The sequence below is a fragment of the Taudactylus pleione genome, unplaced genomic scaffold (assembly GCF_031769625.1).
Source record: "Taudactylus pleione unplaced genomic scaffold, aTauple2 ptg000253l, whole genome shotgun sequence".
Taxonomy (NCBI): Eukaryota; Metazoa; Chordata; class Amphibia; order Anura; family Myobatrachidae; genus Taudactylus; species Taudactylus pleione.
The window spans coordinates 3,378,705-3,391,002 of record NW_028284655.1 but is presented as its reverse complement, the minus strand read 5'-3'; the positions used below and the strand labels follow the sequence as shown (position 1 = coordinate 3,391,002).

The window sequence follows — 12,298 nt, the reverse complement described above, 5'->3', positions numbered from 1 at the left end:
CGTCACAGACACACGGCTGTACACCAGGGGACGGGCTGATACCAGCCTTAGCATACAGTCACAGACACACGGCTGTACACCAGGGGACGGGCTGATACCAGCATTAGCATACAGTCACAGACACACGGCTGTACACCAAGGGAAGGGCTGATACCAGCATTAGCATATAGTCACAGACGCGCCTACGGCAAAACACAATAAAGATGTCGCAGCAGCGCGTGACTCAGAATCAGCCCCGTAATGTCAAATTATTTTAAAAGCAAAACAACTTGTTTTTGCCTTTAAACAAATTTCCACTTAAGCCAGTGACAAAATCGTGTAAAAAGCTGCTGGTTTACAAACTTGTCCCCTGTTACACCGCTCCCCGCCCCCCTCCTCCCCCGGCTCTTTCCTGCACTGCTGTTTTAGTGCATCATTGAGTCTACTGTGTACTTTGCTTTGACCAGGTCCCATCCAACTTACCAAGCGCCTTAGGGGAAAATTCTGCTAATCAACAACCAACATATCTTGATTTGTCTGTTTTGCGCTTGGTAAACTAGGTCCGGGGTTTCTACAACAAGTGCCAGGGGTCCCAAAGATTCTGATGAACTTTGTTAAAGGATAAATCTACTTTTAGGCACTTTGGATAACTCATTTATTTATCCTAAAGGATATTTTTCATTGAAACCACCTACCTATCTGCTATATATTGTTACACACTCTTTAGTATAGCATGTATCATGGGTATTTGACAGGGCCGGCTCTAGGGGTGTTCAACCAGTGTGGTCAAACAGGGCCGCCACCCATAGAGGGCGCACCCCTCCCCAACATCCCGATTTAAGCGGGACAGTACTGTCCTGCTGCTCCACCCGTGGGCCGAAGTGGCCCGCGGGTGGTCAAATCGGGAGGTTGGGGACCCCCACCGCTGCAGCTGTGCGGTGGTGGCAGAGAGAGGGCTGGGGGAAGCCCAGCTAGTGAGGCTCCCCCCCCAGCCTGATGTTGTTTGGAGGCATGCCATGTGGGCACGCCTCCAAATAATGTCACATAGGAGGTGTGGCTTATGGTAATTAGGCCACAGCCCCCACGCACGATGTAGGGGCGCACTAGAGAGAGCCGGAACAGGGTGCTCTGACCCCTGGAGCCGGCCCAGGTATTTGAGTTTGAAATACTGAAGCTGTATACACAGAAACAACATATATGCCCTACAGACATACAGACACTGCATCTGCCCGCCATCTTGGAAAATCATAGAGCTAGAGATCTTTGTGACTATAGGAAGGGTGGTAACACAGGGTTCCAATCAATATATTTACAAAAAAAAAGGTCAACAGTGTCTAGGTAGACATCAACTGTTAGACAGGCAATAGGTCGACAGGTACAAAAGGTCGACACGGATGAAGATCGTCAGGTACAAAGGTCGACATGTTCAAAAGGTTGACATTGGAATGGTCGAAACAAAAATAGTCAACACATTTTATAAATTTTTTAGGGTTAGGGTTAGCCACATACTGCAGGGCTATGGATAGGCTGTAGAAGGGACGGTTAGGGATAGGCACTTACTGGAGGGTTAGGGTTGGCTGTAGAAGGGACAGTTAGAGTTAGGCACTTACCATTACATTAGGGTTAGGCACTAGAAGGTACAGTTAGGATTAGGCACTTACCCCGATGGCTAGGGTTAGGCAATAGGAGGGAGGGTTGGGCACCAAGGAGAGTGTTAGGATTAGGGTGCATATTAGGGTTAGAAAAAAAACATGAGTCGACCATTTTTGACTGACCATTCCAATGTCAACCTTTTGACCATGTCGACCTTTTGTACCTGTCAACCTTTTGTAACTGTTGACCTATTGCCTGTCTATCAGTTGGCGTCGATCTTTTGAATATTTATCTAACACATGCTTTGCCTGTTTCTCTCACTGAGCCCATTTGTACACTGTATATAGCCGACGTCCTATTACCTGCTCCTCTCCTTTGGTCAGCAGAAGACATCCATCTACCAGGGAGAAGTTTGATACATCCCAGACAGGAACAATGGGCGTTATGTTGGAGGGCACTATGATGGGAGTCTCTGTAAGCATACATTTATAGGTTTACATCATACCAGTAAAAATACTGTATACTTATTTCTATACAAACTTATTGGACCATTGACATGTTAATAAACCAAGCAGCATCACTAAGCTCAGGTCCTAAGTCTCATGCAGAGTGTACCATGTCTTTTTGTTATGTTATTATTGGATAGGTGTCCTTCTGGCCAAGTCCATGCCATTCATTTCTTCCTGGAGTTAATCTAGAACGGTTCAGTGAAAGGGGCCCATTTATCAGTGATCACATACTCAATACGATCTGGGCGTGATATTAGCGCCCGGATGTGTTAAATAGCACATGCATGAACAGAGGCTCAGAAAGAAGCTCATCCCTGCGACGTGCTAGGAGTGAAGTGACCTCATCATTGGTCTCTTCACTCCTCTAGCGGGACTCCTGCGCAGTCAGTAATTTTTGCGAAGTGTAGCCCACATGGCGCAATCTGCGGGGCAAACTCCGGAATGCGAGCTTGGTAGATCCAACAGCATTGTGTCCCCCATAGAAATAATAACAGGGAACCAGCGCTCATCAATAAGATTAATAAATATTCATAAATCTATGAAATGGATGTGTCAATAAAAACGATGATTTATTAAACCTCGATATATTTAAAATGGCTATTAGTCATTAAACAGTGCTGTTAAATTCAAACATCCTGTAGGTAGTGAATGTCTCTCCTGTAAAGTTACTGATATTGGGACTACTCCCAAATGACTGAATACCTGACTCAGCAATATTAGTTGATGGAAGTGGTAATAGTCCTCTTAGCGTGTCCTACCAAATTCCTGGAGCTGTATATTGGTTCACTTATAGCTGCTGCTCCAAAGTCTATGAAGGGAGTTGGTTAGGTGGTCCAAAACAATCCATGGAGAGTCTAACAGGTGTTGAGGGTAAATCTTAACGCGTTTCGCTGGAACAATATCATCCAGCTTCATCTGAAGCATAATACGACTTAGTCTAGATGCTCTTTTTATACCTTATAAATGAAAGGAATCTAGAGCACCTTTGAGTAATCGTTAACTGGCACATCCGTTTTTCATAGTTTTACAATTTTTAAAAATAAAAGGAGGCAATCTTACCTGTTTAGATGTTCACAATACATCAATGTTTCTTAAGAAACTTTTATATCTTAGAATTTTTCTATTATAATCTCCCTGGGAGTACGGCTAAGTGTTGATCATGTAATCACACTGTGATCAAGTGGTACGGCAAAGACCAATCGTGGGCATTGTTTAGCCCGTATCCAAGTAACCGAGCCCAAGCTAAAATGCTGATATTCTCGTGGTTACGGGGTTCCGGTCATGTGATTTAGCCGGTCACATGGTGTAGTGACGTTACCCCTAATCATAGGTTGTGCTGTTCCTCGGCAACCCCTATGTTTACATGAAACGTAACTATCAGCGAAGGTTGATAATTATAATAGACATTGGTACTTGTTCCCTAACAATTGAGACCCTTTAACCTATATGTGGGCTATTTGGTTTCTTGGATAAGGGGGTTCCATGACCGGACAATTTATACGGAAATCCATAATTGGATATTAATCATTTAATACTATTGAATAGTTTCACAATAAATATAAGTATAGTATATATATATATATATATATATATATATACACAACACTTAATACATAATAAATATTCATTCATATACGGGTATATTAATACAGTTGGACATAAATACGTGTATTAAATATTATGGATCGTCATATCTAGCGTATTGTATTGACCGGTTCATTGATTTTAATACTAGACAGACATATATGGTTATTAATTTTAATATATCTAAATAAGTTGGTATAAAACAAACATTCATATATACAGTATATATATATAGAATAGTAATTGGACATCATGCCAGATATATATAGAATGGTCATTATACTAATATATCGATCAGAACATATGGATAAATAATTTGAAACTGTATACAAATCAAGAGATATACTGTATATAGAGTAGATATAAACACTTGCATTGAAATAAGGCAGACATATATATACATTTATTATTGAAACCTATGGGGGTTGCCTTTGCTGTCAGAAATGGAGGGTCATCAGCTATCGGAGATATCGGCTGCAATCCCTCCATAATACATCTGGGGGATACTTAATATTTACAGATATCCCCCAAAAACGGTTGTTTTCATGGAATATACTGCAAATATTCAATGATGAATAGGCCCCATAATGCTTGTTGATCACAGTAGCTTTCTCTTTGGTGGAAATTCAATTATCTGCTGCCATGTTGTCCAGCTGCGCACATTATTATGCACCTTTAGGAGTGCTTGCCAAAATTAGCAAAGATTCATCGCTGTTGAGTGGCATTAAGACTATTCCAGAAGCACATTGCGGGTGACGTGACTCGCACCTTTGTGACTTTGGCGATCTGCCTCTTGCTCTGGGCAGAGCCGGATTGGCCATCTGTCACTTCTGGCAAATGCCAGAAGGGCCGATGGCCTCAGGGCCACCTCAAAGAGGGCGGAAGTGCCCCCGCCCTCCACCACACACTGCCGGATACATGATATTATTTCAGGGGGAGGGAAGGGGTGGCGGCAGTGATCGGCAGGTGCGTTCTGCTCGACCGGGAAGAGATGGGGATGTGCCAGGAGGCCAGGCCCCCGTGACTCATGACACACGTCCCCTTGAAACTTAACCACGCCTCCTTCGCGAGCGCCCGCGTCCAAGGCTGATCTACAGCCCTAGTCCGTCACTGCCTCTGGGTATTGTTTACTACCCTATTTATATCTATAAAGCGTAGATGATGGTGTCTTGACGAGCGAATGTATTTTGTGTATGGCCAGGAACTTAAACCCCTAGGTAGCTTCAGTTAGGGACTAGGTGGAGGGATCTATGAGATTAATATATGTTGCACTGCCATGTAGCCAATAAAAGTTTGCTAGCGGCGTGTTTATGGGATGGAAGGTGTTCTTTAGTGAATGTTAAGCAGGGCCCTGCCTCTTTTTCCTTTGTTCTCGCTCCCTCCCTATTTCTCCTTGTATCACTGCAATACCATCTGGGTGCGCTCCCCTTCAGTACATGATTCAGTCTGATTTTATCCTATTGGGGTAAGCGGCAATGGCTTTCTGGACGAGGGGCCACTTTGTTGTTGTACTGGAGCAGGGGAGCAGGGGTTGTACCTAGCACTTGCCGTTGACAAGGGCAATTGGCCCTGCAAGTTTGTTCTTGTCATCTTGTTGGCGTAAGATGAGTTGTCACTGATCAACTGCCGTTCTTTCTTTTGCCACCGTAAGTTTTTTATTTTGGAACTTTAAATAAAAGGTTGACCTATTTTATATTCCATATTCATTATTTTTAGTTAGGTAATATTAGTTGTTTAAGTCACCTGCATTCCGTGTTCCCAACTGAAATGTGCCAATAGGGAGTTTAGTACTTGATAAATTAGCATATATACAGATGTACATTGGTAAGTATAATCGCTGACAAATAATGGGCCCGATTCAGACCCGTTCGCTATATGCGTGCGCTCGCAAGCGGCCCGATGTTCTGCATACGCGCATGCGCACACTTCATTCTGCGCGTGCGCAAACTACTCACTGCGATCACATACCGCTCGCTCGCCCTGCAAAGACAGCCCAGTGTAATGAGTGACAGGAGAGGCCGTTTGTGGGTGGTGACAGGGGCTGTCCTGTAATAACGGCGGGTTTTAGATGCGAACGCAGGCGTGTCTGAGTGTGACTGAATGTTTCAACGCCGTTTCAGAGGCATGCATAATTAACAGGCAGCGTCATAGTACACGTCACTTGGCTTTTTTTTACACTGAAATGCTCGCAGAGCTTGCGGTAGGGTAAGGCTACCACAAGCCCTGCGTTCGCATCCGATGGTCCTCGATGTACCAATGTTTTAATACACTTCCTGGAGATGACGTGTGCCAGTGGGCATCTCTACATACGCTAAGGGGTGTCTGCATACACAGAGCGATCACTCGCACAGCCAAAGTGGGTGTGCCTATGCCTTGGTGAGCGATCGCATCCCATGACGTCAATTTGGAAAATTTGCATACGCTCAGTGCGAGCGCACGCATATAGCTAACGGGTCTGAATTAGGCCCAATGTGTTCTTTTTCTTTTTGTATCTGAAATAACTGGGGCGTTTATCCTTAATGTAACTTAATCAGCAATATCATTTGTTTGCTGATGGCTCAAAGCTTCAAAAAAACAGCCCAAATTCGGTATGTGGAATAGGCAGAAATGTGTTTCACAGTGGATAACCATAAAGCTTCAAATTTCTGAGTGACTGGTTTGTACTCTCCTAGGTAACAGAAAGGAACTGAGGGCCTGATTCAGACCCGCTCGCGAGCGCACAGCGCTCGCAAGCGGGTCGAATGTCCCCCACTGCGCATGGGCACGCTGGAGCCGGGGAGGAGTGGCTGTGCAAACGGAGGTGTTCCCGAAGGAACGCCTGCCATTTGAGGGCGGCCCCACTGACATCACGAGTGATGTCAGTGGTGAGCTTCCGGCTCTATTAGAGCCGGAAGCTCACTGGGGCTTGCGGCAGACGTTGCAAACCCGATGGTCGCGATGGTCAAGACCATCGCGATCATCACCTGGCTGCACGTAAAAGCTGTGGGTGGTCACCCACAGCTTAGCGAGCGGCCAGGAGGCCGGCTCCAATTAAAAAAAGAACACCCCGATTCAGAGAGAGCTCTCTGAAAGAGCGTCCGGGTCTGAATCAGGGCCTGTGCACATTACACAAAGGAGCATGGGCCACAATTTCTGCTTGAAGGGAAATAGCTGACATAGGAATGATCATTTTTAACCAAATGGTATAAAGATGTGCAGCATATTTGGGGCCTGATTCTGAATTGGTTGCTGCCACCAGAGCCGTAACTAGACTTTTTGGTGCCCTGTGTCAGAAAGAGCATTGGCACTCCCCTAATTTTTCAAAGGGACATAATGCACACAAAAAAGGGCCATGGCTTCATGGGGAAGGGCAAGGGAAGAGATAGGAGAGGCCAGGAGGTGCTGGGGATGAAATAAGAGGAAGCTACAAGCAAGAATGATAATTAACAGAAATTTGACAGGCCCAAACAGCGCCCCCTGACCTGTGGTGCCCTGTGCCATGGCACCGGCTGCACTACCCTAGCTACGGCCCAGGCAGCCATGTCCGTGTCTGCATCTTTTGTCGTATTGCATAAGCAATTTTACGCTAATCCTTGTACAAGCCCTTACATGGTGTACAGCCGTGAATCAGAAGGTGCAAGGACTAAGGCGGTCACCTTGTGCATCTTCAGATGCTGAAATCCTGCTTGGTGTATTTTCAGATGCAGCCATCAGTTGCAGGATTGAAACTTGCACCAGCCCCACGCCAGTGGGCATCTCTACATACGCTAAGGGGTGTCTGCATACACAGAGCGATCACTCGCACAGCCAAAGTGGGTGTGCCTATGCCTTGGTGAGCGATCGCATCCCATGACGTCAATTTGGAAAATTTGCATACGCTCAGTGCGAGCGCACGCATATAGCTAACGGGTCTGAATTAGGCCCAATGTGTTCTTTTTCTTTTTGTATCTGAAATAACTGGGGCATTTATCCTTGATGTAACTTAATCAGCAATATCATTTGTTTGCTGATGGCTCACAGCTTCAAAAAAACAGCCCAAATTCAGTATGTGGAATAGGCAGAAATGTGTTTCACAGTGGATAACCATAAAGCTTCAAATTTCTGAGTGACTGGTTTGTACTCTCCTAGGTAACAGAAAGGAACTGAGGGCCTGATTCAGACCCGCTCGCGAGCGCACAGTGCTCGCAAGCGGGTCGATGGTCCCCCACTGCGCATGGGCACGCTGGAGCCGGGGAGGAGTGGCTGTGCAAACGGAGGTGTTCCCGAAGGAACGCCTGCCATTTGAGGGCGGCCCCACTGACATCACGAGTGATGTCAGTGGTGAGCTTCCGACTCTATTAGAGCCGGAAGCTCACTGGGGCTTGCGGCAGACGTTGCAAACCCGATGGTCGAGACCATCGCGATCATCACCTGGCTGCTCGTAAAAGCTGTGGGTGGTCACCCACAGCTTAGCGAGCGGCCAGGAGGCCGGCTCCAATTAAAAAAAGAACACCCCGATTCAGAGAGAGCTCTCTGAAAGAGCGTCCGGGTCTGAATCAGGGCCTGTGCACATTACACAAAGGAGCATGGGCCACAATTTCTGCTTGAAGGGAAATAGCTGACATAGGAATGATCATTTTTAACCAAATGGTATAAAGATGTGCAGCATATTTGGGGCCTGATTCTGAATTGGTTGCTGCCACCAGAGCCGTAACTAGACTTTTTGGTGCCCTGTGTCAGAAAGAGCATTGGCACTCCCCTCATTTTTCAAAGGGACATAATGCACACAAAAAAGGGCCATGGCTTCATGGGGAAGGGCAAGGGAAGAGATAGGAGAGGCCAGGAGGTGCTGGGGATGAAATAAGAGGAAGCTACAAGCAAGAATGATAATTAACAGAAATTTGACAGGCCCAAACAGCGCCCCCTGACCTGTGGTGCCCTGTGCCATGGCACCGGCTGCACTACCCTAGCTACGGCCCAGGCAGCCATGTCCGTGTCTGCATCTTTTGTCGTATTGCATAAGCAATTTTACGCTAATCCTTGTACAAGCCCTTACATGGTGTACAGCCGTGCATCAGAAGGTGCAAGGACTAAGGCGGTCACCTTGTGCATCTTCAGATGCTGAAATCCTGCTTGGTGTATTTTCAGATGCAGCCATCAGTTGCAGGATTGAAACTTGCACCAGCCCCACGCCAGTGGGCATCTCTACATACGCTAAGGGGTGTCTGCATACACAGAGCGATCACTCGCACAGCCAAAGTGGGTGTGCCTATGCCTTGGTGAGCGATCGCATCCCATGACGTCAATTTGGAAAATTTGCATACGCTCAGTGCGAGCGCACGCATATAGCTAACGGGTCTGAATTAGGCCCAATGTGTTCTTTTTCTTTTTGTATCTGAAATAACTGGGGCGTTTATCCTTGATGTAACTTAATCAGCAATATCATTTGTTTGCTGATGGCTCACAGCTTCAAAAAAACAGCCCAAATTCAGTATGTGGAATAGGCAGAAATGTGTTTCACAGTGGATAACCATAAAGCTTCAAATTTCTGAGTGACTGGTTTGTACTCTCCTAGGTAACAGAAAGGAACTGAGGGCCTGATTCAGACCCGCTCGCGAGCGCACAGTGCTCGCAAGCGGGTCGATGGTCCCCCACTGCGCATGGGCACGCTGGAGCCGGGGAGGAGTGGCTGTGCAAACGGAGGTGTTCCCGAAGGAACGCCTGCCATTTGAGGGCGGCCCCACTGACATCACGAGTGATGTCAGTGGTGAGCTTCCGACTCTATTAGAGCCGGAAGCTCACTGGGGCTTGCGGCAGACGTTGCAAACCCGATGGTCGCGATGGTCGAGACCATCGCGATCATCACCTGGCTGCTCGTAAAAGCTGTGGGTGGTCACCCACAGCTTAGCGAGCGGCCAGGAGGCCGGCTCCAATTAAAAAAAGAACACCCCGATTCAGAGAGAGCTCTCTGAAAGAGCGTCCGGGTCTGAATCAGGGCCTGTGCACATTACACAAAGGAGCATGGGCCACAATTTCTGCTTGAAGGGAAATAGCTGACATAGGAATGATCATTTTTAACCAAATGGTATAAAGATGTGCAGCATATTTGGGGCCTGATTCTGAATTGGTTGCTGCCACCAGAGCCGTAACTAGACTTTTTGGTGCCCTGTGTCAGAAAGAGCATTGGCACTCCCCTCATTTTTCAAAGGGACATAATGCACACAAAAAAGGGCCATGGCTTCATGGGGAAGGGCAAGGGAAGAGATAGGAGAGGCCAGGAGGTGCTGGGGATGAAATAAGAGGAAGCTACAAGCAAGAATGATAATTAACAGAAATTTGACAGGCCCAAACAGCGCCCCCTGACCTGTGGTGCCCTGTGCCATGGCACCGGCTGCACTACCCTAGCTACGGCCCAGGCAGCCATGTCCGTGTCTGCATCTTTTGTCGTATTGCATAAGCAATTTTACGCTAATCCTTGTACAAGCCCTTACATGGTGTACAGCCGTGCATCAGAAGGTGCAAGGACTAAGGCGGTCACCTTGTGCATCTTCAGATGCTGAAATCCTGCTTGGTGTATTTTCAGATGCAGCCATCAGTTGCAGAATTGAAACTTGCACCAGCCCCACGCTAGGTGCAGATTCTACGCAGAGTGTGGCCTCCAATTTGAGTGATTGAGCGTCTGAGTTCGCAATCCATACGCGCATGCAGCGGGGTTTCCGAATACTTAGAAACCCCCCCTGCCCGTTGCTCCATCTACCCGCACAATCCCTCCAGCCACCGCAGGGAGGCTCTATTTGCCATGTGCCCGCTGATTTTGTTACCAGCGGGCACCCTGCTCCTTCCCCGCAGGAGCAGCCAGAGCTCACTCCCGAGCTCCAGCTTCCAGCTACCGCAGTGAGCACTATGGGAGAGGAGACTCATCATGACGTCTCCCATAGATCCGAGGAGCATCGGACCGGATAGCTGCGGATGCAGGAGCAGAGTACAAACTAAGTATTATGTTTGTATTTTTAATTGTATTTTTTTTTTTTTAGAGGCACTACCACTGGGGGCATTACTACTGGGGGCACTACTAATGGGTACATTACCACTGGGGGCACTACTATAGGGGGTATTACCACTGGGGGCAATACTACAGGGGGCACTACTACAGGGCGCATTACTACAGGGGGCACTACTACTGAGTTCATTACTACTGAGGGCACTACTAATGGGTGCATTACTACTGGGGCACTACTTCTGAAACCATTATCACTGGGGGCACTACTACAGGGGGCACTACTACAGGGGGCATTACTACAGGGGGGACTACTACTGGGTTCATTACTAATGGGGGCACTACTAATGAGTACATTACTACTGGGGGCACTACTAATGGGGGCACTATTAATGGGAGTATTACTACTGGGGGCATTACTATTGGGGGCACTGCTACAGGAGGCATTACTAATGGGTGCATTACCACTGGAGGCACTACTAATGGGTGCATTACTAATGGGGGCATTACCACTGGGGGCACTACTAATGGGGGCATTACTACTGGGGGCACTACTACAGGAGGCATTACTAATGGGAGCACTACTAATGGGTGCATTACTACTGGGGGCATTACTATTGGGAGCATTACTAATGGGGGCATTGCATAGGCGGAACTGCATAAGGGACACCTCTACTGGGGTCACTGCATAAGTGGCCCCACTACTGGGGGCACTGCATAGGGGGCACCACTATCGGGGGCAATGTGTAAGGGGCACCACCAGTGCTTAAAGTGGTCCAAGAGAAGTGGTGGAACTCACCCCCCCTTGGTGCAATGTCAATAAAGGGATAGTGCGCACCGTAGGTGCGCGTCGAAAAAAGGGGCATGGTCTCAAAAGAAAGGGGCATTGCCACACAATAGTGTTCCCGATACAAATTTGGCCACACAGTAGCACATTCTTGATTCACATTACACCACATAGTAGTGTCTCTTATTCATGTATGACACACAGCAGTGCCCCTTTGACACACAGCAGTGCCCCTTTTACACAATGCCCACATTTGTGCCCCTTATACACATTGCCCACAGTAGTAGTGCCCCTTATACAATGCCCACAGTAGTAGTGTCCCTTATACAATGTTCACAGCAGTAGTTCCCCTTACATATAATGCCCACTGTAGTGATGCCCCTTATGCAGTGCCATCAGTAGTGGTGGTATGCAGTGCGCCCGGTCGTGGTAGTACCCCTTATGCAGTGCCCACAGTGGTAGTGCCTCTTATGCAAAGCCCACAGTAGTGGTGCCCCTTATGCAGTGCACCCAGTAGTGGTAGTGCCCTTTATGCAGTGCCCACAGTGGTAGTGTCCCTTATGCAGTGCCCACAGTAGTGGTAGTGCCCCTTATGCAGTGCACCCGGTAGTGGTAGTGCCCCTTATGCAGTGCCCACAGTGGTAGTGCCCTTTATGCAGTGCCAACAGTAGTGGTGCCCCTTATGCAGTGCCCTCAGTAGTGGTGCCCCTTATGCGGTGCCCACAGTGGTAGTCCCCCTTATGCAGTGCCCACAGTGGTAGTACCCCTAATGCCATGCCCACATGGTAGTCCCCTTATGCAGTGCCCTCAGTAGTGGTGCTCCTTATGCAGTGCCCCCAGTAGTGGTATTGCCCCTTATGCAGTGCCCACAGTGGTAGTCCCCCTTATGCA

General features: G+C 47.6%; 1 protein-coding gene across 3 annotated transcripts in view; it reads right to left on the bottom strand.

Annotated features, from left to right (window-relative positions):
• The window catches only part of RASAL3 (RAS protein activator like 3), a 79,386-nt gene that overhangs the window by 55,110 nt on the left and 11,978 nt on the right, over positions 1-12,298 (bottom strand). For 2 of the 3 annotated variants that reach the window (XM_088480344.1, XM_088480345.1), the window contains exon 2: positions 1,935-2,044. In XM_088480344.1, coding sequence (XP_088336470.1) covers positions 1,935-2,044 — 110 coding nt within the window. Of the gene's footprint in view, positions 1-1,934; positions 2,045-4,338; positions 4,422-12,298 lie in introns of those variants that run through there. The other variant, XM_088480346.1, reaches the window with a different exon arrangement.